This window comes from Monoraphidium neglectum (genome assembly GCF_000611645.1).
Source record: "Monoraphidium neglectum strain SAG 48.87 unplaced genomic scaffold scaffold00106, whole genome shotgun sequence".
Classification (NCBI taxonomy): domain Eukaryota; kingdom Viridiplantae; phylum Chlorophyta; class Chlorophyceae; order Sphaeropleales; family Selenastraceae; genus Monoraphidium; species Monoraphidium neglectum.
The window spans coordinates 70-24,145 of NW_014013522.1; the positions used below are offsets into that span (position 1 = coordinate 70).

Here is a 24,076-nt window from a genome sequence, read left to right on the forward strand (position 1 = left end):
CTGGCACGACGCCGGGCCCCGGCCCGGGGCCCAGCTCGAGCCCTAACCCAAAGCCCCCGCAGTCGCTGCCGTCGCCGCCGCCAGCGCCGCCGCCGCTGCTGGCGCTGCAGCTGAAGAACCTCACTGTGACACGGCCGCCGCCTGCCGCCGCCGCGTCCGCCGGTTACGCGTGGTCGGTCAAGGTCGTGCCAGACAAGCAGATGGTCAAAGTGCGGTACAACGGCACCGCATCCGTCCGGTATCGGGTGAAGTACGCCCGCGCGTACGCGGGCAACGCGACGAACCGCAGCCAGGCGGCGCTGGCTGGGCGCGTTCTGGTGACAAACAACGGATTGTCAGCCGCGCAGGTCGCGGGCGGCTTGGTGCGGCTGTTTGCGGTCGTCGCCGGGGACGCGGCGGGCGGGAGGCCGTCGAGCGACACCGAGATCGGCACCGCGGCGTGCCTGGTGCCAACCGCCGGCGTTGCCGGGGCGGGCGGCAGCGTGGCGTGCGCCTTTGATGGCGTCCCGCTGCCGCCAGGCACCAGCAAAGTGTATGCGCGCGCGGACATAGAGGCCGGCCCCTTCTTCAGCGACCCCGCGACGCCGCCCGCCCCCAGCGGCGGTGCGCCGCCCCCTGCGCCCGGCGATTGCGCGGCGGCCGGCGACGCGTTCTTTGAGCCGCAGCAGGACGGGCCGTCGGGGCTCGTCACGCCGTCGGGCGTCGCGCCGGCCGGGGCAGCAGTCAAGGCGCAGGGGACGTCAAAGTATCTCGGCAAGGCGCCGGACGCTTTGGGACCCCCTCAAAAGATCTGCGGCGACGGCGCCACGTTTGAGTACACCGCGTCGTTCGGTCCGTTTTCGCCGGCGGACTGCGGAACGTACGCGGTGAGCAGAGCCTGCGGCGGGTGGGCAGGGAGGCAGGGAGGGCAAGCAAGGGCGTTGCGTTGTTGAGGCGGAGGGCTGTGAAAGGGTGCCGCGGCGTCAGCTTTCACAGACAAAGCGTTTTTTGGCCCGTGGGTGTCCATCCGTGCGGAGTAGGAAGTCTGGGCCGTTTGTGCTCTCGTCGACCTCCATCCCCTGTCTCCCAGAGATAGCTCCCCTGTTTTCCCAGCAACAACTTCACGTGCATGCACCTATTCAATCATCAATGCCTCATGTCTCACCCTGCCCTGACACATACACTGTGTCTCTCTCACAAACACGCACGCACGCACGGGTGTACACACACACACTCACAAATGGTGTTCACACGCACGCACGCACCACCATCCAAAACCCCATCATCCCAGGCCGTCAACCTCGCGACAGCGCAGCGCGTGCTGGCCAGCGGCGCCCTCGAGCCCGACAACGCAGCCGCCTCGGACCTCGGAATCCTCAAAATCGTCGTCGATGGCTGCCCCGGGCGCGCACCCACGGCTGCGCTGGATGCCCCGAGGCTGGTGGTCGTCCAGGAGCACGCGTGGGCGATGGAGGGGGCGGCGGCGCCCTCGACGCTGCTCGTCCGGCCGGGGCCGGGCGCGGCGTCGGCGAACATCACGATCAAGGTGAGGCTGCCTCGGCGCTGCAGCCGTGTAGCTGCGCTTTCTGTTTGCTGCTTCCATTTTCAACCTCAAATTGCAACAGCAGGTAGCAATCTGCCGCGCCCAAGCATGTGTGTACAGTTTGATGCTTGCCCCAAGTACCCCTCTTGCCGAGCGCACCCGGCTGCAAGATGCGAGCCGTTGCACACGCCTCTACTGACCGGCATTCACATTGAACGACCTTCCTGCACTGCCAAACCCCCTCCTTCAACCCCCTACCACCCAGTCCCTCCTCTCCCACCCTTGATGCACCCAGTCAAAGCGCGGCCCTGCCAGGCCACCTACCCCACTTCTCCCCCACACCACACTGCCCACTCGCCCTGCAAAACCTGCCCCTCTCGAAACTCACCGTTGGATTGTGCACCCCCCTGCCGTATCCCCGCCAGGCCAAGCGCACCCTGCTGGGGAAGCTCTACGAGCTCTCTGGCAGCGTGGTGGTGCGGAATCCAACGCGCAGCAGCTGGCGGCTCGGGGACGTGCGGTTGGAAGCCGTGCGGCCGGGGGAGATCAGAACAGTGCTGTCACAAAGCGCCAGGTGCGTGGACATGCATTGTAATCGCTCTGTTTTGGACTGACTGTCACAGGGTCTGCGGCTGTAGCAACGAGTAGGTGTGGTTGCATTGCAGATATGGGGCCAGGGGCAGCGGCGATCCAGGTGGGTGATTGTGGCGTGCCTTTTTATAAGCATGCAACAGTCCTCAGCACTGATGTGGCCCACAGAACGCACTCACAGCTTGGTGCAGAGCCCCAAGCAGCTGGCCCATCCCCGCCTCGCCATGATCGAACCCTCGCGCATCCACATCGGCGCACCACGCAGCTGCCCTACGGACGACAATGGTGACATCATCCTGGCGCCAGCTGGCGCGTCTGGCAGCACGGTCACCTGCAGTTACGTATTCCAAGTCAACACGCCCGTCGCCGGCGTGCTGACAGCTGTCGTCGTGATTGCTGACGAGATCAAGCCTGCAAAGGCTGGCGGCAGCAGCAGCGGCGGGAGCGGCGGCGACAATGCGGCGCGCGCCGTGCGTGCGGCGGCGCCGCAGGCGTTCACGTTTCTGAGCGACGGCCTGCCGCGGCGCAGCAACGGGGAGTGCGCGTCGCTGTTTGGCGGGTTTGCCAAGTCCACGTGGAACTCGAACGCGACGGCTGCGGCGGCGTCGGGGGCGTTGATCGAGCCGAATGCCACCAGCGGCAGCAGGGTGCCACCATACGAGGGGCCGGGGCAGCAGCTGTGCCAGGAGCAGAACGCGCTGACGTTTCAGGCATCTTACAAGTCGTTGAGCGACCGCAAATGCAACAGATACAAGGTGGGTGCTGGGTGGAAGTCCAGGCCCTGAGTGCTGGTTTTGCCAAGGCTTTGCAGCGGGATTGCCTGGCACCTCAGTTCTGTGCCAGCGCACGCAACCTGCGAGTGACACGGAATCAAGCTTGTGGCGCTTGGTTCATGCGTAATGATGCACTATTCATCTTTTTACATGCCACCCACGCACCCCTCCCACCCTAACGCACCCGCTCACTGATCCCGCAACAGACCGTTTACACGGCAACCCTGTCCCCTGCCACCGCCGGCCGCGGCGAGGACCCTGTGGAGATCATCAAAGACCTAACCTTGGACGTGCTCCTCGCCGGCTGCCCGCCAACCTCGGACCAGCCGACACTGGCGATCCAGCGGCTGGCGCCATCTGGGTCGATCGCTTACTCATGGAAGGCTGCCTTGGCGGTTGTCGGAACACCCAGCAGCATCAGCGACGCCCAGCTCGCCTCGTCGCCGATGCCAGGGCCGATCAGTCAGGATCAGGCCGTGCAGCAGCTTCTGCAGGCCCTGGCGCGCCAGCAGGCGCCGCAGGGCCAGGCGCGAGGCGCTGGGACCGCCACCCTGGCGTCGACTGACAGCGGCCGCTCATTGCGTCTGCTGCCGCCTGCCGGCGCGGGCGCGGTTGGCGATGCTGGCGGCGACGGGGAGATGCAACGGTTGCTGATCTCACTGGCAGACGAGCAGGCGGTTGCGCTGGCGCCACAGTCGACGCAGCAGCTGGGAGCCGCACACCAGCAGGCGCAGCAAGCGCAGTTGCTTATGCAGGGACCTCGCAGGCGAGCGTTTAGGTTTTATCCAAGCCGATTTGTGGCAACCGGGCGCAAACTCAGGAGCAGCAGCAGCGGCAGTAGTAGCAGCACTGGCGTTGGTGGCAGCAGTGCCATCCACGGTGCTGGCGGCAGCGGCAGTCACAGAGGACTCAAGGTTGCGGCGCAGCTGCTGAATCTGACTACGCAACAACAGATCCCGCTGTACCATGCACAGGCGGGTGCGGCATGGAGTGGACTTCACGCCCCCAGGGTGCTGCTGCAGGACGGCGCGCAGGACGAGGCTGGGCCGAGCAATTCGCTCCCCTTCCCGCTCGGCCGCGCGAAGGCGGTCGCTGTGCAAGCGAAGTTCATGCGGGACGTCGTGAGCCAGGAGTGGCGTTTGGGTGGCGCCATCCAAATCTCGAGCCCCAAGCCGGCACCCACGCAGGCTGGCTGGCCGTCCGTCGTGCTCATATTTGCAAGCGGCGCCAGCGCCCGCGTTCTGGCCAACTGCCCGCCTTCTGCGACCGCGCCCGGCGGGCGCGGGCTGCTGCTGCCGGCGGCGCCCGGGAAGGTGACCTGCAGCTGGCAGCTGGCCAAGCCGCAGCCTGGGCCGTTGGAAGGCCAGGCGGTCGCCATGCTCGACGGCGCGTCGCCCGCCGCGATGAGCCAGATCACGCCTTTTACCTCGGACGGGGCGAGGCCAGACACCCTCGGCGCCTGCGCGGCGGTGTCGGCCTCGTGGGCCCTGGAGGGCCTACCAGGTGGCGGCGGCGGCGGCAGCAGCGGCGGCGGCGGCGCCAGTGGCAGTGCAGATGCCTTGCTGAAGGTGGCGACGAGCGGGGGCGCCCCGCCGGCGCAAGGGGCGGAGGTGTGCGAAAGCAAGGTGTATACCTGGACGCTGCAGCTGGGGCCGTTCAAGGAGGCGCAGTGCGCGGCCGCGGCGGCGGGCGCGCTCAAACTGGCGGGTTCGGCCGCCGCGCAGCCGCTGACAGGGCGGACGCCCAAGGCGGCCGCTGCGGCCACGGCGCGCGTGGCGTTGACTGGGTGCCCGACGGCCAAGGTGGCGGGCTAGGCAGCTGCTCCGGCTCGCCGCCGTGTGGCTGCCAGGTGTTTGTTGTGGCTGGTGGCACCACGCCAGGAAAGCTGGCTGGCGTTTGCATCTGTTTGTTGGAATTGCATAACAATCTGGGAAGGGGTGAGGTCCTTTCGCCCCAGCCCCCAGTACCTGGTCGTTGAATGACAAATGCCTGTCGCTGCCACACATCTAGACCGGCCCTTGGCCGCGCGTACAGCACCCACGCCCCGCTGGCCGGCGGCCGCTGCCACTGAGTTGGCAGGCGTGGCGTCCAGCGGCGGTGCCCGAACGCCGCCCAGCTTCCACGTTTCAAGAATGCCCCTGCCAGCGGAGTGGCCAAGTGACGTCATCACTGGCACTTTGCCTCGGCTGAGAAGTGTGTGTGGCTGTGTGTGCGTGTGAATTGTGTGTGTCATACACGCAATGTGTGTATATGTGTGCTTCTTTTTGTGTGGAATCCCCTGGTCAAGCCATGTCATTGCTGCCAGGCGTGCGCTGTTTCTTGTGATGCCCGTTTCAGTGCATCACCACATGTTAGTTTGCATACCATATATTGCATTACAGAATGATATTGCAATGGCATCAGTGAACCGGAGGTCCTGTTGCACCACCGCGGCGTGATTGTGCTATGTAGTATGCAAGGCCTCCATCAAGCCAACCTCAAGTGGGGATTGCCATGGAGTGGAGAAAGCTACTCGAACTTTGCGTGTCCATTGAAAACACAATGAAAGGACGAGGCACTACATGCCCACAGATTACAATATTTCGTTGTCGACTTGCTGTAAACATATTGAGGTTCAGCTGTTGATGCGGACCAGGGATTTTTGATGGCAGGGGCAGCAGCTTGCAGAGGGCGTCCAGCAGTCCAAGAAAGGCGCTGACCAGACACGACCTGCTGCAAGGCACACGGTGACGGCGCGTTGCCAATGCAGGGTAGAGACGATGCTTCTAAGGGCAAGAGTACACTTGATGTCGTCGAGCGCGTCAAATTGAATGGCGCATATCATTGCCATCTGGCACCGAGTGTGTATGCATACGTTATGGAACCCTGCCGTGTACACATGTGATCTCATAAGCAGCACTTGTATGTGGTCGCGAAAAGCGTCCACTGCGTTGCGTGGGACCCGTGGCGCCCCCAGCAAAGCCAGGCTGGAACCTACATCCCGCTCCAGCCCTGAGGAAATACGAGGTTTTTGCACGCCGCTGCGCCAGACCCCAACCTCCTGGTGTTCTCCGCCCCGACTAGGAAGGATGGATTTTTGCCACCCATTCGCCAGGATACCCAGCAGGCCACACTACATTGTGTCTTACGGTCCGTCTGGCCGCCATTCAAATCACGGTCAAGTTGTAGAATGGGAGGAAGGATGACAGGGGGATCCCGCCACCGTTGTAGTGAGCGCTGTGCCTGCGAGCGCGGGCCAAAAATGCGGTGGTTCATACATTGAGGATAACATGTGCACTCATGATGATGACTGATTGTCTGAATGGTCTGGACCCTCGCTACCACTGCCGCGCCCCTGCAACCTGCGGCTGCGCATATCGGCGGAGTCAACCATGCATGCGTGTCTGCTGCCCCTGCTGAAACGTTTCCAGCATGCGTTGTCATGTCAAATGTGCTCAGCCCGTCTCATGCCCCCACAGCGCACAAGGTCACCTGGCTGGGAGCATCCACCCGCGTTCAAGCATCATCATGGCAGAAAAAGTTGAGGCGGAGTTGCCCATGAACCTGGCCGCCGCAAGCCCAAGGTGGAACCCGACCTGCATCATGACGTCATTATGATGTCATGATAGAAGAGGGCAAGCCGGGCTGTGACTGCAGTGACGAGGATGGCAGAGCAGGCACATACAAGGGTCTATCGTTAAGAGCTGTAAAAAGCGGGTCAAGCGTACTCAATTGTGTAAAAAGCTCCGACCCCCCCGGGGCTGGTGACTGGTCAGAGGCCACGTCTTCCCTGCCGCTTTCCCCTCGCCGCCCGGCGGTCGCGGATGACAAAGCATGACGTCATCCATCCTCTCACCAGCGCGCCCTCCCCGCGCCTGAGCCGCTCCCCCGTCCCCGCCAGCTGGCTGCCAACGATGACGCGGGAATAATTGTGGGCGCCGATGGACGCCAGGGCAGCGCTGAGGGCCTCGGGTACGGCGTGGGAGAATGACGTCACCACCACCAGCGGCACCTGCGCGGGTCGGGGTGCACACAAAGCGAGGAGATATGTGGGTGGTGCCGCAGGGGTGAGGGCAGCGCGGCGCGGTTCATCTGTTGAGGCCGAGGCAGCGACGGCGCACACCGACATCGCAGGCTGTCACCATGAACACGAGACCAGCCATTTACGCACAAGCACTATTGCTGCTCCGCCTGATGCAGGTCAGCAATAGCAAGGAACAGACGATCTGGCACGCTCCACTACATAACCATGCGCTTTTGTGCTTCCCTCACGCGGAAGGAAACACACCCGCCGCTCCCCATCCGCATGCCCGCACGGCCGCCGGCCTGCCGCAGCCGGCCATGCAGCACAGCCCCTACCGACCTCAGTCTCAAATCCATGCTCCCGCAGCTTCTTTCCGACCGTGTCTGTGTTGTTCGCGCAGTTGTCGCGCCCTGCAGCCGGGTCCTGCCACTCTGCGCAGTGCGCGAACCAGTCCCTCTCCAGGCGCAGGTGCAGCAGGTTGAAGTGCGGGGCCAAATTTCGCGCCGCTGGTCGCTTTCGGATCAAACGCCTGGTCTTGCTGCCGCGTGGCGATGCAGAATACGCTGCGCCACCGCCGCCGCCGCCGGCCAACGCGGCGAGACGCGCCAGCCGCGCGTGAATGATGGGCGCCAGGCGCCCGCGAGACGGCTGCAGCGCACGGGCCGCGGCGACGACCGGGCCGCGGTGGCGGGAGAGGAGCGCGGCCGGGGCACGGAGGCCGGGGCAGTGCAGCCTTGGGGGATTAAAATGATCACCGGCCAGGGACGGGAAGTTGCAAGGGTTGAAGGAAGGGGTTGCCTGGCGCCAATCGTCAATGAAGGGCGCGCATTCCTCCAGTAAAGTTGTCCTCCCGGACAGACTTTCCAAGGCAGCTCGAGCAGAGTCGCAAGGACACGTGCTGGGCAGAGCGCCCAGGTCAGCCTTGCCTGATGCCGAGCGTACCGTCAGCAACGCACGCTTTGCTTGCTACCCTTCTGCATCCAGTTGCCCCAGGCACCCAAAATATACCCTTGCACGCACACCTGACATGCTGGTCGGCGCGCCGCGCCAGCAGCGCCCGCGCCATGCCGTCGTCCGCGCTCGTGAACGCGTCTGTCGGGATAATAGCGACGTGCGGCGGGTGGGCCATCGACCAGCCGGGCGGGAGCGCCCCCACCCCCGCCGTGCGGAGGGCAGACAGAAAGGGCTCGACTTCGAACCAATCCCTGCAGCGGTGGGGCGAAGAATTTGACTTGACGAGGTTGAGCAGTAATAAACGAGCACACAAAATAAACATGGGCCTGCCACAAGCCCTGCCGGACTGGGCTGTGACCAGTGCCGTGCATTCCAACTGTCGCAACGGGATGCGCTGCGTGCGGCGGCCGCGCACCCAAAGGGCACAGTGGGTGCGTCCCGAGCAGTGAGCCCTTGAGACGAGTTCACCATTCCCGCCAGAAGAAAGTCCGGCAGCACCAAGCTGCGGTTCGACTCTGCTGCGAGCGCGACACCTGCACGCATGGAGGCGGCCGGGGTTGAGGGAGGGGGGGGGGGTGGGTCGGATACGTGGGGAGGGATGCTGCCAGGGGGATGCGCTGTAGCAGGGCCTCATCGTGGCAGGAAATGTGAGCATGAGGAGGCGGGAGAAGAAGAAGGTCGCGGGTGTTCTGCTGGGGCTTTAGTTTCAACACTCTGACCCATCAAGGACCCGCTTGCATGCATGTGCATACGGGCAACGCATTTGACCTTTGGGCACCTGTCAGCAAGGAGATCTTCTGGTTGGTGAAGCCATTGCATACCTGACGCCGCAAACAGAGGGATCGGCAGCGGGACCAGCGCCCGTATTGCCGCGAGGGTGGCAGCCGACAAGGGAGCATCGTGATTCCACCCAGATTGACCTGGCCCTCTGTCGCCCCTGCATGCAACGAGGTCCGCACATCACATTATCCCACATGACACCATACCATAGAGCACGCATGCGTATTCCTTCCCGTGACTCACCTCAATCTGCAGCGTCCGCACCTCCGGCCCCGGCTCTGTAGCTGCCCCGTGCCTGGCGTCGCCTGAGCTGCAGAGCTCGCCACGCCCGCCAGTGAAATGCGCTTCGTCTCCTCCCCTTTGAATGCAGCTGCTGGGGTGTGTGTTGCTTTCACGGCCCTCGTGGAAGCGGCATACCAGGTGGCAGGCACTCCAGGTCAGCAGCATCGAAATGGCAACGGCCGTGCCAACCAGCTTGATCTATTGATAGGGTTTGCAATCAAGCGGGTGTCGATCGGATTAAGGGGAAGGTGGCAATCATCACAGTTTGTTTGGCTTCAATGGGCGGCGACAGCGCACGGGTCCAAACAGGGCTGGCATGCGAGGGCGCCCAGCGGGGCGCGGGCGCGACGGCGAGCGCCGGGCGGGCGTTGCTGCACCCCACCTTTGAGCGAAGCCGCTCCTGGCCGTGAGGCAGCGGCGGGGACGCCTTGTCACAGAGCTACACGTATACAGGCTTCGACGCCATGGCCTTGTTTCAGGGTGCTGTTGGCTGGGCAGCTGCAGCTGCAGCAGCCGCCAAGAGGTGTTGCGGCGGTTGTGCCGGCGGCGTTGCACGACGGCGGCAGCCTGCCTGGGGCTTGGAGTTCGCTATGTCAATGTGATCAGGTGGTATGCTGCTGACAGTGGCAATTCAGCTGTAGGAGGTGAGCGCTGCGGGCACCTTCAGTGACGAGCGCCGAGCAGCACGCCGTACGACAGAGGGGTGCGTTGTAAGACAGCACAAGTCACGGGCTTGTGCAGGCCCAACTCTATTCACGCATACAAATATTTTGTTCAGCCGCCGAAAGTCGTGCGGGGACATCTGACGGAAGCGAAACTCCTGACAGTGATCTCCCGCGTGTCACATCTATTAGAGATTCCATCCTCTACGACAGCGATCAATGGCATGAGACGTGGCATACGAACTCCTTCTGTTTCAGCCCGGCGTTCTCCAAAAAGGCAGCGACACGCCCATGCGCTTTGCACGCTCTGCAGCAGCTTGAGCTAAGTGACGCGCCCCAGTTGGCTGCAAAGTGCATGAGCGGCGGCAGGGGCCAGGCCACACGGTGTGGCCGCAGCACTAGCAAGTCAATGAGACACGTAACAGATATGTGGTTCAGCGACACCTGCTTGCATTTCAAACGACGACTCATAGGTTTTGAACAAATAAACGGGCCAAGCGATACTGCCAGACGCCTGTGAAACTATTCAGCCCCGTGCACTGTTCAGTAACTGGCTGCCTTCTTTGCTTCAGTGATGACAGTAATATGGTTCGCATCCTTACAGCAGAAGCAACATCACTACGCGGCGCGACAAGTTGAAGCGCAGATCACCAGGTCAAAGGCAGCTTGCTGCGGTCAAACGCACCCCCAGCTCCACTGCCCCTGGCATCCCCTGCCGCCTCAAGAATCTTCTCCACGCTCATCAGCCGTGCCGCGTGCGGCCCAAAACCGCCCTGCACTGACGCATCCCCACGCGCAGCCGCCGCCGCCGCGCTGCCTGCCGCAAGGAGCGTCCCCCGACGCTGACCTGCGTTCTCCCCCTCACCACCCTTCGCCGCTGCCGCCCCTGATGCCGTCGCCGCAGCGACCCCGCTCGCCGCCTCGCCTCCAGGCGCGCCCCCCGTCTCGATCAGCTTTAGCAGAAGCTGAGTCAGCTTGAGGTCAAACGGGTCCTCACTGGTCAAACCAGCGGCGGCGGCTGCCGCGGCGGCGGACGGGCGTGTCGTGCGGCGGTAGTACTCTGACAGCTCAGCCGCCGCCTCGTCGAACAGGCCCGCATGGAGATACAAGACCCCCAAATCACGCCTGCGACGGCGCAGGTCAAAAATCATGTGATGTTGCTGTGGATGTTGAAAAGAAACGCTGACGCTCATTTGAACGCGCAGGCCATTCCGGCAAAGATTTAGGAACCTCCACTGGTCCCTTCTGCCACAAGCATGCCCCCCTTTCCCATCGCAGCGCTTCCTTGCCCCAATTACCATCAACATGCGCCAGCAACACACACCTCCACAACCACACACACCCATGCGCACCTCTCCCGCGGCTGCTCGTCCCCCGCCAGCATCACCAAGCGCTCGCACGCCGCGACGCAGCGCCGCAGGTCGCCGGCGCCGGGGCTGGTCCAGATGCCGCGCTGCAGGCGGTGCGCCGCCGTCGCGCTGATGGCGCGGACCTGCGTGTTCACAAGTGCATTGCATGTGTGTTCGTGTGTGTGGGTGTCCTCCTGAGGAGGGGCTAGGATGACCTTGTCAGGATTGTCAAGGGGATACGCTGACCAGTGTTCAAGTGTGCGGATGCCACGGTCATAACACAGACCTTGAAACGGAGCTCGCAAGAGGCGGGGTGCATCAAGCCGAACCGCATTGACGAGGTTGTGTGAGGCGGGAGCATTAACGATGTTGCATGCGGGGGGCCTGACGCATGCAAGGGCTTGCCGTGTCGCACAGCCAGGCCCAATTGGCAGCCCTGAGCCAGCAAAGCACACGCATGGGCGCGCGCGCACTCTTCCATGCACCCACCTCTGCCGTGACCTCCTCGCTGCCCAGAGCAGACTTCGCCGCGCCTCTGAAGCCGCCTGCACAGTAGGTGCACAGGTGGGGAGGGATGAACCAACATGGCGTGAGCAGGTGGGACAGGGCCTCGTGCCAGGACAGCAGGGAGGGCTGTGCCGCTGTGTTTTACACCTAGGGACTGTCATATGCAAAGCAGCGGAGTGTGGGGCCGAACCTGTCTGTTGCTCCCATACAAATTTACAGGTGGCTCACCGTGCGAGCAATGCTGGGTGTCAATAGAGGTGTCCCACTGAAACGGCCAGTAGGCGCGCTTCAGATGGCGCAGCAACTCGACCAGCGCCTGTGGTTGTGTGTGTATGAGTGTGGGGGGGTGTCGGGAAACAAGATTGAGGTGTGGGCCAGTTGTGACATGAAGTCAGAGTCATGATGTTTGGTGCGAACTAAAAAGGCCGGTTGATGCCCCACACACCTCGTTTATGCAAGCCCCATGTGTGGCGCGCCCAGCACGCGCATACACGTCTCGAGTGTGTTGATTATGAGTTGGCCAGGAGACCCAAGCGCATACACAACCTCTGACAACCTCACCTCGCTGCTGCAGGCGTTCAGGGTAATGCCGCCCGTCCCAGCACCCAGCACCATGTGCCGCGGCAGGTGGGGCAGAGCGTAGGCGCGCGGGAGGCCCGCCCAGCCGGGCGGCGGCGAGACGGCAGCGGCGACGGTGATGTCACCAGAAACTAGCAGCTGCTGCAGCACCTGCTCATGGGGTGGGATGCATAGCCACAACTCAAACAAACAAGAGATCGGAGCTACAGGATCTGCCAACATACAGCATCAGGAGGTTCTCAGTTCAGCCGGCCCTGTTTGCATGGCGCGTGGCCGTCCGCAGCAGCATCATCCCACACAGTCCTGGTATCCTCTACAAACCAGCAACACCTGCCCACGTTCCCCTAATTGGACAAAGCCCCTCAAACAAAAGAACACCCACCTCGTGAAGTATGATAGCTAGGGCAGCAGGGTGGCCGACGCGCCGCACGAGCACCTGCGCAGGTGACGGGCATGGCGCAGAGACGCGACGATGTTTCGGGACGCAACGTCAACCCCGCGTTGCGAAGCGCACAGCTGCAAACCAGGCACACAACCTGCGAGGAGGATCTAAGAGCAGCATCTCAAATCCCAAATTCTACTGAGCAAGAGATTGACCAACCAACCAGCAAACAAACCAATTACTCAACCGACCGCGGGTATCAAAGCTCGCTTTGCAAATCACATTGACTTGACGCACGCGCACCTCGTTCAAATACGCCGGCTGCGCGCTCTCGTGCGTCCCCGGATGCGTCAGCAGAGCCCGTGCCGGCAGCGCGCTGCGGCCGCACCGCGCCAGCCGCAGCCGCTGCTGCCCGAACAGCGCCGCCTCCACGGCTCCGACAGCCTCTGAGGGCGGCAGCGCGGCCAGGCCGCCGCCACCGCCGCTGGTGTTGCTGCCACTGCCGTTGCTGCTGCCGCTGGGGTCCGTGCTACTGGAAGCCAAGGGGACGGCGCGATGCTGAGTCGCGATCTCATCCGCTAGCTGTTTGATGCGCTGCATGTAGGAACTCACTGGGAATGCCACCGTGGACGACGATGCTGCAGATGCAATGGGCCGAAGAGGCCACGGGCGGCGGCGGGAAGGCGTGTGCACAAGATTGTCTCAGCTAGATGGTACCAAGACACATGAACGCACGTCCCATCAGCGGTGCGGCATCAGCGCGGATGAATGGGACCCATGGGATGCAGTGGGTGAGGGACCCCTGCTGCGCATACCCAATCCGACCATTCTGCCGATATGGCAGCAGGCAGGGGCGACCCCCACCTATGGCATCGTCCTCAGCCGCAACCTGCAGCGCAGCTTCCGCTAGGTTGATACCCGCCTCGCCGCGCGCCACGTTGCGCGCAAACGCAAGCCGCGCCTCTGCTGCCAGCTGCTCTGAAAAGTCGAGCCTGATGGGAGGTGGTTGCATCAGAGTGCAGTGGAGAGCCATAGCACGGGGTGCCACCGTATACGAGAGTGTCACAGACATCGTTGCAAGGGGGGCTGGGGCTGTCATGCTCCGCTGCACTGACGTGCAGCTCAGCGTTCGAGCGCGTTGGCAAATGGCACTATGTGGTTGTGTAGGTGCTCACCTGCGGTACCGCGAATCCATGCCCTCAACATCTGGCCGCTCCCGTGGTGCGCGCACTTCCGCGCTTGTGTGCGCGATAGCTGCCTGCTCTGGGTGGCGCCCGCCAGCGCTGCACGCGACGCATGGCGCCGCCTGCTTCGGGCGTCGCAAGCCGGCACCGCACATGGGCCCGCGACTGTAGCAAGCTGGCGCATATGCACTTGATGCATTCATGTTTGCATGCAGCAGAGCTGATCCACAAAGACCGAGCCAATGGTGACGCTGGTGACGATGTGTGCAAAGGCTAATTGATCGTTTCCGGTGGCTGCGCTTCGAATTGGAGTTAGTTGGCCGTGTAGGGGCAGGAAGAATGCCAGACGGTGACAAAGCTAGTTTTAGTAACTCTTCACCGTTCCTGATGGCAGCGGCTGCTCGCTAGCCGTGCTCATATATCTGCTTCAACTCCTGACATTTTAGTATTTGGTTGGTTGTTTGCATTTGAACGACGCTGATCTCGGCGATCCTGGCGTGTCGTGCGCGAACAACAACGACAGCTAGCTGAGCCCTCTTGGTGAACCAGTATACTTCTTGGGCACCGTGCTGGTTCACGAGCAGCAGGCCGATGGCAGCTCTCGGCGGCAGTGGTGACGGCGATGGCGATCCTCTGTCATGGCTGTGGGGCGTCTACCGAGAAATGGTGGGCGGGGAGGGCCAGGTCGCAGGCAGACTGACCACTTTCCCGATCTGCATGCTGCTAAGCCGTGGCGCAGCACTCAGGTGTGGACAGCAGCCCCGTCAAGTCAACAATCGTTGGAAGCATACATGCCGGCTCGCCACACGGCCTGCCCTCCCCTTTTGTCCTCGGCCACATGCAGCGGAGTACTTCCAGGGACTCTCTCTTTGGGTACTTCAGGGGCCATGGCAAGGCAACAGACCTCACGGTGGGCACAATAGCCTCTTATTGGCTCAGGCACTCTTGAAGCGTGGCGCCAGCCGCACGGCAGGCTCGCATGCGCGGACATGCAGAGCGCGCCCCTTGCCCCGCATGGCATGCATGCACCCCCCACATGTGCCTGGATTCACTCCAGGACCTTGCATGGGGCGTGAGCCATGTGCATCTGACCATGCAGAGGCGTGGCCCTCTGCATGCAGGGACATGCGATCCTTTCCTTCCTTGCCCTCCCCTGGCTCGTGTGGCGCTTCCTGTACCCTGTACACCTGGGCTAATCCATTGAAGCAGTGCAGGCTGCAAGCAATCGGGCAAACCCACTGCAGCATTCCATGCTGCATGTTGCCCGGCAGCACCTCGCCACTACTAACTTCCAGCCACGCCCAAACCGACCCGCAACCTCAAACACACCCCCGACAGCCTGATATCTTGAACCTGGTGGGCCGCATGGCAAAGGCAGGCTTCCCAGATCACGAGCCGGGATCCTTCGCCGCTGATCTTGAAGGTGGCGCCGACCGGCTGGACTGCGCCTTGGCTGCCTCGTACCTGTATTACACGTGAGGGCTTGCATTGTGCGATTCAAAGTGTTTGATGCATTCCTCAGCAGGTACAGTTTCACGTGAATGATGAATTGGACACCTAACCAACTCATTTGAAGCGTCAGCACTGCACCCATGCCTTTCTAAAAATCCTATTGATACTTCTCTTACACCCGCATGCCCTCGCCTGTATGCCTGCATACATGCGCCGGCAACTCGGGGCAGCGTCTGCGAATGGGAGCTGGCGCGGCGTTTCCCCATCCAGCCTGACAGCGCGCAGGCGGCGAGGCAGCGACGCTTCAAGGGCCTCGCCCGCGTGCCGCCCAACCCCGCGTCACGGGTGCGTGCCGCCAGCAGCCAGCCTGAGTCAACTCGTGAAACCAAGCTGTCCGTGATGCTGTGTTGTTGCCGACGGCATCACACCGCCCCTGCCTTTCCATGAACAAATGCACCTCAGGAGCTGCTGACCCAGGGAGACTTCCATGCGGCACTGCTGCACTGCGCACTGGAGGTCACTGCCTTCGCTGTCAACGAGGTTTGCGAGGAACTGCGACTCAAGCGGGGGGCGAATAGCCACGTGTGCAGCCCACCGGAGAGCTCGTCCTGATTGTGTGCCGCTGCAGCACCCACGCGTGTTTTTTTCTGAGGACCCGTGCTCACAAACAGCATCAGGCCAAGGCTATTGCAGGTGCCGCCACCGTCGTCCGCGTCTCTCCCCCCCAGGACGACCCTGGCCGCCACTACCCCTGGATGACTCAGCGCTTGGGCCGCGCGCCGATGGCAGTGTCGCTGTGGGCCGCTGCGAGGTGCGCAGCTGTTGCTCCCGGCGTGGGATCGCTGCCTTTGTAGCGTCTCTCATATGCCTACCCGAAACCACATGGATTGCAGGCGGTAGCGCTGTCACTTTGTGCTTGGAATGCACACATCAGACACCGACAGCCTCTCCTCTTCGATCCGCTTGCTTCGGTCCCCCTCAGGGCGTTTGCCGGCTGCTTCGCACCTGGCTCGTCGTCGCGCCACCCGATGCCGCCAGCTGTGGCGGGGCTGCTGGAGCGAATCCAATCCTGTGTGATGGGCAGCACGGGCCTGGCGCACGGCAGCTCCTTCCACACGCTGGCGACGCATGGTGTGCCCCTGTAATCAGACACACGTGCGGCGGTAAAAGCAGGGATGGAAGGGGCAAGCTCACCTCTGGGGGCCAGCGGTTGCGATGACATCCTGGGAATGAGATCTCTCACCTTCATCAAGCATTCTCACACCAGCAAGCAGCGCAACACTTTGAAGAACACAGCATGTGTTGAATGTTGACCCTGCAACCCCTGCCGCTTCAACTGCATGCCTGGGCCCGTGCAGGCGGCGGCTACTGCTGCCAGGAGGGGGACCCGGCCCTGGCGCTGGAGTTCTATTCGGCGTACGCAACGTTTGTCACTAACGCAGGTCTGCGCGCGGGCACCGCGCTGCTGTCACCCGCCACAGCAGCAGGGCCGGCGCCGCAGATGCCGGCACCACCGCCAACGGGGGGCATGGGCGGCAACGGCGGCGCGGCTGAGCGGCATGTGGCGCCTTATCCCTTGCAGGTGCGAATTACGTCATGTCGCGATATGCTTGAAGTTGGCCGCGAGGATGATGTAATTGGGCATGAGAAGAATGTTATGCGTGCTTGGTTAGATTATGCTGTGTCTGGTTTTGACCTTCACTTACGCTGCGCATCCAGAAGCTGCCCCAGGATGCCTTGGGGGAGAGCAGACAAAGTGGTACACCTCACGCAAAACCCAATCTACAGGTCGCTACCCTGCTGGATGAGCTACTGCTGCGGGAGGCAGGGCTCTTCCTGGGGCAGGTGGGCAGGCAGAGGGGCCGCTTTGGTCGCAGCCATGAAGCCTGCAGGGCGGGATGCCGCCGAGCTCGCACATTGTCAGGAAGGCCAGCAGGGCCGGGCCGCGCTCATGTGGCCCCTGAACGTTTCGAATGGCGGATCAGGCGCTGCAACGGCGCTGCTCCTGGTGGCCAAGCTGCACGCATGCATGGGCCTTGCCAGTCTGGGGTGGCGCCAACTGCCGGCACGGCCCCGCCTAACGGTCGACTCTTTGCGCTGCCCACCGACCCACCCGTGTTACCCACCCGTGTGACGTAAACACCAACGCGCGCAGCCGGCGGCGGTGATGGTGGGCTGCGCGTCTTATGTCATGGCGAAGCTCCACGATCTGGAGATCAAGTTCACAGACGTTGAGAGGGTGAGCCCGTCAGCGGCTTGTTGAGCCGCGGTCATGCCACCCGCGGGCCGCGAGCAGTCGGCTTGGCTAGTGCAACCCCCCGGACTGGCCGCGACCCAGCCGCACGGCTGGGGGTCGTCAGCGAACGCAGCGCAAGCTGGGGTTTAGAGATGGCAGGGGAGGGGTCTGCGGGCTCGCCATGTGCAGGCCCTGCATCAAATTGTCCGTTTTTGCAGGGGCCATCAGCTTGCGTGGGGGGAAAACGCACGCGGTGTCACACAAGGATGCACGCGCTGCTCAACCCCAGCCGGTGCCGCGCGCAACCATGCTCCCGCCGCGCCGCGCCTGCAGGCCGTGCTCTCCGCGCTGCCAGGCACTGACCCGTCTGTCTTTGAGCTGGCAGAGGTCTCCCTTGCACCCCTGCGGCCCCCTCTGCCGGCCCCGGCCGGGTTGGCGGGCGGGCCGCCGGGCGCACCTGTGCAGGTGGTGGGCGCGACCGCTCCCGTTTTCGGCACGATGCGCCAGTTCTACAATACTAGGTGTGTCTCGCTGGCCCCTTGTAGCCCACCTTGCTTGGACCCCCGCCTCGTGCGTGGCCATTGCAGCGGCAAGGCGCAGACACGCACACGCAGCAGCTCTTGCTGCCAACGATATCGCAAAGGCGAGCGCAAGTAACACAAGGCGTCGCTTCAGGGAGCATTAAGCATGCATGGCATAGCCTCATCTCCCCCACTTTCACGCCGCTGGCGCCGCAGGTTCCTTCCCTGCGCAGAGAACATTGCGCGCGCTGTCAGCACTGGGGCGGCCGCGCAGCTGCCGCCACTGCCGCCGCCCCCCACCGACCATCCGCTCGCGGCCAGCCACCAACACATCCAGCTGCAGCTGCAGCTGCACGGCGGGGCACCTGCACCTGCCGCCGCGCTGGCGACCGCCGGCGCGCCGCAGCCTGTCTGCCCCGTCGACAGCGGCCATGGGCCGCGGGCCGCCGCGGCCAGCGGGACCGACGCTGGTGAGCGCTATCGTGAGGTAGAGGCGCCACCACCGCGGACAGGGCAGCAGGTCAAGGCAACTTTTAAGATCATACCAGATGAGGAGGAGGGGCCGCTCGAGGGGAAAGCAGGAGGTCAGGCAGCGCTGCAGGTGGCGGCGTTGCCCAGCGCCCAGCAGCAGCAGCAGCAGCAGCAGCACAGCAACCGCCTGCTCCCTCTCAGGTTGTCTCTGCGTGGCTCCACCAAAGCGGCCCGCGGCGCCACCCGGATTGGGGGCTCGCAGCCGCCCGCTGAGCCGACAGAAGCGCAGGACCGACGCGGGGCCCGGCGGGAGCAGCACAGCGGCGCGACAGGCGGCGGCGGCGCGGCTCCGATGGACCTGGATAGGGCAGGGGCAGACAAGGAGAATGCAGAAGCGGCAACGACACCTAACAGCATGCAGCAGCAGCAGCGGTTCCTGCAGAGCGGTGCGGACGCCGGCGCCGGCGCCGGCCGCTTCAGCTTCGGCCTTGGGGGCACCCCAGGGCGCGGCAGCCTGGCGTTCTTTGCTGCAGCCGCGCGGGGCAGCGCGGCGGGTGCGCTGGTGGGTGGCGGCGTGATGCGTACGCAGCAGCAGCAGCAGCAGCAGCACCAGCAGCAGCAGCAGCAGCAGCAGCACTACAAGCAACAGGGGACGCCCGGCCGCAGCGGGACCAGCCGCATGAGGTGACAGGGCTTAGGCCTGGTGGCGCTGCCCTGCACCCCTTCCTGCGGAGTTCGAAATGATGCACGACTACTTTGCTCTTGTTTCGGCGGCTGCGTGCTTTGGGACGCCCCCAATGGATTTTAGCTTGGAATGACCCTAGCTTGAGGGAGGATTCCAGGGCCCCAACTTTCGGTGGCGCGGCTTCTCACACTCCCATTCGCTTGACATGACCCAGATGCGCTTTTGCCTTTAAAGGGGTTGGCATGGGCCAGGCAGCACCCGGGATGCTGCCTTCCTGCCATCGTGAAACAATGGTTTGCTGTGTTGACCATGGCTGGCAGAGCGCTATCGCTATTTTGGTCTGCATGCGTACGCCCTTCGGTGCCCCTTGGTGCTGCTGCATGTAAATCCCGCGCAATCTGGGGTCTTTTCCGTGTGCTCTGCTGACGTTTGCTTCCCGTGGCTTGCTCACCTCTGACTGTGTTTGCATTTGTGAAGCAGTGCAGCAGCAATGAAGTCAGGGAAACTTACAGGCTGACTAGTGGCGACAAAGTGTGAACAACACAGAAACAGATGTGCACAACCTGCGAAGACGTGTGACCAACATCGGCAAAACAAATCACTCGGATGGCAGCACCAGCGCTGACGCCACTCATTCACTCTGCATGCGTGTTTAGGCCTGCTGCTCTCCAAGGCGGCGCTGCGCCCGGACTTGCTCAAAAAGCAGGGGCGCCAGGGGCATTGAAGTGTTGTGTTGGGCTGGAAGGGCATGTAGGCTCCATGCACTAATCAGTCAGGGAGGTTCGGTTGCGTCCGTAACGCCCATACGCCTTGCATGCGCCAGCACTGCGGCACCACTGCCGGGCGAAGCGACGCAGAGGCGGGTGTGGCGATGCCTCGGCTCGCAGGTGTGCGGCAGGCAATATCTGTGGAGCGCCCGTGCAGCATGGGGGCGTCTCACGGCAAGCGCCGGCGCCGGCGCTGCTGGCCCTTCGAGCGTGAGATTCGCTTCGAATCCCGCGCAAGGAGGCGCCCCAATAGTTGCAAGCACCACGAGCCGGCGACAAATAATAAGCGCGCCGTGGCACAACAGGCGGCGGATCGCGCTGTTCACAGTCTGATCATCTGCAAACTCAGACGGGGCCGTCGGTGTTCATCACTCGAATGTACCTGCGAGCAAACGTTCAGGAAGGCAAGGAGGCACAAATTCACGCCTCAGCATGTAGTTGGCGCCGCCCGCCATTTCGGCGCCCATGAGCGCACATTGGGCGACGCACAGTAGCGCGTGCACGGTCGCCGGCGCGTCTGGCGTGCACAGCATATAGCAGGCAACTTGTCTGAAGTGCCCTGCGACGCCTCTGGCGCACGAAAACGTCTGGTTTGCACATGCAAATCCCTGCCAATGCTGACTCACTTGTCATAGTTGACCGCCGCGTGCTCAAAGTCGCCCATCTCCGTGTAGCAGTCCGCGATGGTGCCGTACTGCAAAAATTTGCCGCCGCGGCGCGTCATGATGACGTCAGCAACGCACAGGTGTGGGCAGGCATGGAGGCGCCGCGCAAAAACGCAAGGCATCAGGGGTAGCCGGCCAGCACAGCCCCAGCAAAGACCCCTTTGTGGGTGTCTGTGCCCTCTCCTCCTCCATCTCCAGGTGCCCCGCCCCAGCCCCCCCTCGAACACAGCGCCCCCCCCAAAACAACCGCCACTGGAAAAGGCGAGGACGTTGTCTGCAACCGCCCACCGCGTCGGCGTCGCCCGTAAACTCCTTCATTTCCCGCGAGATCTCCAGCACCCTCTCCAGGTGCTTGATGGCCGCCTTGTACTGGCCCTGAGGGGTTTGAAAGTGTTGCCGCAGAGGTGGTTGAGCCTGCTGATTGCGGCAAAATGTGGATCAGAAAAAATGATAGACGCAGGCCGTGGCAGGTTGAGCGGCAGCGACAGCGCTGACTGGCGGTGCGGACGCAGAAACAGGCAAGGGGCGCAGAGACTTGGCGGCCGGCCTGCGGCGGGGCGTGGGGGTGTGCGGGTGCAGCACGAGGGCCGCACCTGCAGCCGCGCGGAGGCCGCCAGGCCGCGCATGGCGCGCCGCTCCTGGACCTGCAGTTTGGGAAAGCGATGTTCAGGGTTGGTCGTGCCAAGGGGGCAGCAGCCGCAGCAGTGACAGGTCCGAGCGCTATTCGCTTGAGGTAAGGGGCCGTCAACGCGCCGCATCACGCCCTCCTCTTGACACCCCTCACAGCTGGCCCCTTGCTGCTACGACCCGCGGCTTCGCAGCACCGGTCCGCGGTCCGAGACGAGCGACCGACACGACACCCAGATCTAGATCGCCCCAGATCAGATCACCTTGTCCTCCAGCGCCTTGGACAGCATCAGCGCCTTCTCGAAACGCACCATGGCGGCGGCGCCGTTCTTCTCCTTCAGCAGACGCTTGCCCGCGCGCAGCGAGTCCCTGCGCGAACAGCAGCAGCAAGTCGACAGGTTTGAAGGGTGCAGGGCGGAATACATACTGAGAGGCCGCAATCGGGGATTGTGGGGTCGCGCACGAATTCAAAGCTCGCATGGCAAAGCCCGCAAGTCAGAACGGCCACACCGGCTCCCCACCGCCGCAGGGACCGGCGGCGCTCCCCAGCCGGCGAGCCCTGCATGTGGCTGCCACCCGTCGGCTCGCGGTCAACGCCGGGTAAAACCGTGTCGGAGTTCCCATGTTGACGTGCAGCTGCTGGTCCCCTCCCGCGCACCTGCACTGGATCTGATCAGAGGTCATCTCGTCCTCATCCATCGAAAACAGCGACTGCACCGCGCCCCCCGCCGCCGGCGCCGCCGCCGCCTCCAGTGCCTTCGGCTTCGGCGGCGCCGTGACCGTCACCGCCGCGCCTGCGGGCGCCGCGACGGCCACCACGGGCGCGGCGGGCGCGTAGCCGTTGCCATTGCCATTGCTGCTGCCGGGCGCCGCCGTGGGGGGCACGTAGGTCAGGCCGGGGGCATACACCATGCCCGCCCGCGCCTGCTGCCGCAGACTCATGTTCACCTGGCGTCAAGCAACAAAAGCAGGGCGGGCTACGGTTGGCAAGGATGCCAAGGCGTGCGCGCGTCGATTCAGGCGGCCGTTGGTGCGCCGCTGCGCGGCAGTGAGCCGACCCGACCGCTGGTGGCCGGGCGCACAGCACGTTGGGGCCCTGCTGGGCCCAACAGCTGTGCTGCTCCCCTTCACAAGGGGTGCGTACTGGCGCCGCCGCCCAGCGACACAGCCAGAAGCACGGCCAACCCTTACCCAACAACACCCCAGCCGGCCGCCCTGGCAGCTTCCCGGCAGCTTCCAGCCGACCGCACCTTGCGCAGCTGCTCGTTGAGCCGCTCCAGCTCGTTCTTGCGCTGGCGCGCGGTGATGCCTCCGACCAGGGCCCCCACCAGGGCGATGAACTCTGTAATGCCCACGATGTCGACGCCATAGGGCGTCGCACACAGCTTGCCCACCTGCAAATGCGCAGAAACGTGACCGTGTTACCGCGAGTGCATGCGTGACCGCTCGGGAGCGCATACGCGTCATGTGCAGATGCCGTTGCTGCTTGCTGCGTCTAGGTGCACAGGACGCAATCGTCCACCGACCATTTGCCAAAACAGGCTGCAGCCTGCGCGCCCCGTCGCCCGCTGTCGGCACACACTGATGTGCCGGGCGCAGAAGCAAGACTGCGCCACATGAGCCAGACGTTCGGGTGCATCTGGCGGCGCCGCGGGCACTGCGTGCGGCTGCCTGGCGCGCAGCTCTGCGCCTTGAATTGCGAGTTCAATCTTTTCTCACCGCGGACGACTGCGCATCCTTCTCTGCTGCGGCGCGCTCCAGCTCTATCTCTTTCCGCACCTGGTTGCGTGCGTTGATGGATGATTTTGGTGGGACGGTTGTTGGGTTGGGCGGGTGGATATGTCAAAAGGGGATATCACGAGATTCGTGGCTGGTCAACCAGCAGCCGCTGAACCATCGCCGCAATCGTGGAGAAGCGTGAGCGACGGGCCGCGCCACAGCGCAGGTGCGATCTTACTGCTCCCGCCGCGCCCAAAACAGCCCGACATGCGGCGGCGTTGGCGTGGGCGCGGCAGGTCAGCGAGCAGAGGGGATTAGGCGCGCCTGCCTTCGTCCCATGCGCCCTTCCCACAAGAAAATCAGGCAAGCGCACCTGTGCCTCCAGCTCCTTCCTCAGCTGCAGCAGCCGTGCCTCCTCCTCAGCCAGCAGCCCCTTGGCGCCCGTCGACAAAAGGTAGGGCGTGGCGTCCGCCGGCACGGAGGCGGCCGCGAGCGCGTCCGCCGCCGCGGGCAGCGGCTGAAGGGTGATGGCAGCTGCCGCAGCCGCAGCGGCGAGGCCAAGCAGCGCTCGCCGCGGGTGCTGCTGCTGCGAAGAGGCTACAGAAGTGCTGGTGCTGCACTCTACATCCACCTTGTGCTGCTGGTGAGCCCGGATGAGCGCTAGGCGACGTGTAGAACGCTGCGAGATGGCCCTATCCACTCCAGCGGGGCCCCTGGGCCCCATCTGCCTGTTGCTTAGGGACCTCATTGTTATGTAACAGGTGATGCGAAAGTCACGGTGTTGGCACGCGGGCTGGATGTGCAATCACCGGGATGGATGCCGTGAATCTGGTCCGCTGACCCACCTAGGGAACGCGCAGGTTTGAAGGACGCAAGTTTTGTAGTCGTGATAAGAAAGCGTTCGGCTATGATCTTTGTCCGTTGAGCGGCGCCGTTTCAGCTGACTGATGTTCGTGCAAGTTGGTGCGCTGGGCCGAGCATCGACCAACGGGGCTGATGAGCGGAGAATTTCTGCCACGTACGCTGCTGGGGCAGGCTCAGCGCGGGTCAGGCTGAGCGCGCGCAGCGCGTGGGCGGCAGTGGTTCCTCATTGCGACCTCATCAGTGCTGCAGCATGCGTGTGAGCATGATGCCTGCCAGAGGAGCATGCATCCACCCGCTATGTTACTCGCTATCACAGGCCCGCCCACAGAACTGCACTATTCAGGAGGACGAGTAACGGCCAGCCCTAGCTGCGCGCACTGGGTCAACCCATAGGTCAACACAAGCGTGGCTGCTGCGGCTGTCTCTGACTGCGCAGGTCGACTGCCGCACCAACCACAGCTGCCAGAGCTCCCAATCGATTTGGATTACTTAGATCGTATC

At 63.5% G+C, this 24,076-nt stretch overlaps 4 protein-coding genes across 4 annotated transcripts; 2 read left to right on the forward strand and 2 right to left on the reverse strand.

The window, feature by feature from the left end:
• Positions 1–200: 200 nt before the first annotated feature.
• Positions 201–4,700, forward strand: MNEG_1116 (hypothetical protein; the record flags this gene model as incomplete). Its single annotated transcript, XM_014050394.1, has 5 exons — positions 201–866; positions 1,271–1,525; positions 1,948–2,096; positions 2,379–2,868; positions 3,840–4,700. The coding sequence occupies 5 exons, from the start codon at positions 201–203 to the stop codon at positions 4,698–4,700; spliced, it is 2,421 nt and encodes an 806-aa protein (XP_013905848.1).
• A 5,465-nt stretch (positions 4,701–10,165) lies between these two features.
• MNEG_1117 (hypothetical protein) lies at positions 10,166–13,396 on the reverse strand (the record flags this gene model as incomplete). Its single annotated transcript, XM_014050395.1, has 9 exons — positions 10,166–10,185; positions 10,415–10,692; positions 10,920–11,059; positions 11,406–11,461; positions 11,652–11,739; positions 11,985–12,152; positions 12,385–12,438; positions 12,688–13,022; positions 13,249–13,396. The coding sequence occupies 9 exons, from the start codon at positions 13,394–13,396 to the stop codon at positions 10,166–10,168; spliced, it is 1,287 nt and encodes a 428-aa protein (XP_013905849.1).
• Positions 13,397–18,663: 5,267 nt separating this feature from the next.
• Positions 18,664–18,936, forward strand: MNEG_1118 (hypothetical protein; the record flags this gene model as incomplete). The annotated part of the gene is made up of 1 exon (XM_014050396.1): positions 18,664–18,936. The coding sequence occupies one exon, from the start codon at positions 18,664–18,666 to the stop codon at positions 18,934–18,936; it is 273 nt and encodes a 90-aa protein (XP_013905850.1).
• Positions 18,937–20,045: 1,109 nt separating this feature from the next.
• Positions 20,046–23,459, reverse strand: MNEG_1119 (hypothetical protein; the record flags this gene model as incomplete). Its single annotated transcript, XM_014050397.1, has 9 exons — positions 20,046–20,082; positions 20,327–20,394; positions 20,654–20,740; positions 20,959–21,009; positions 21,256–21,361; positions 21,651–21,940; positions 22,243–22,386; positions 22,712–22,771; positions 23,085–23,459. The coding sequence occupies 9 exons, from the start codon at positions 23,457–23,459 to the stop codon at positions 20,046–20,048; spliced, it is 1,218 nt and encodes a 405-aa protein (XP_013905851.1).
• Positions 23,460–24,076: the final 617 nt, after the last annotated feature.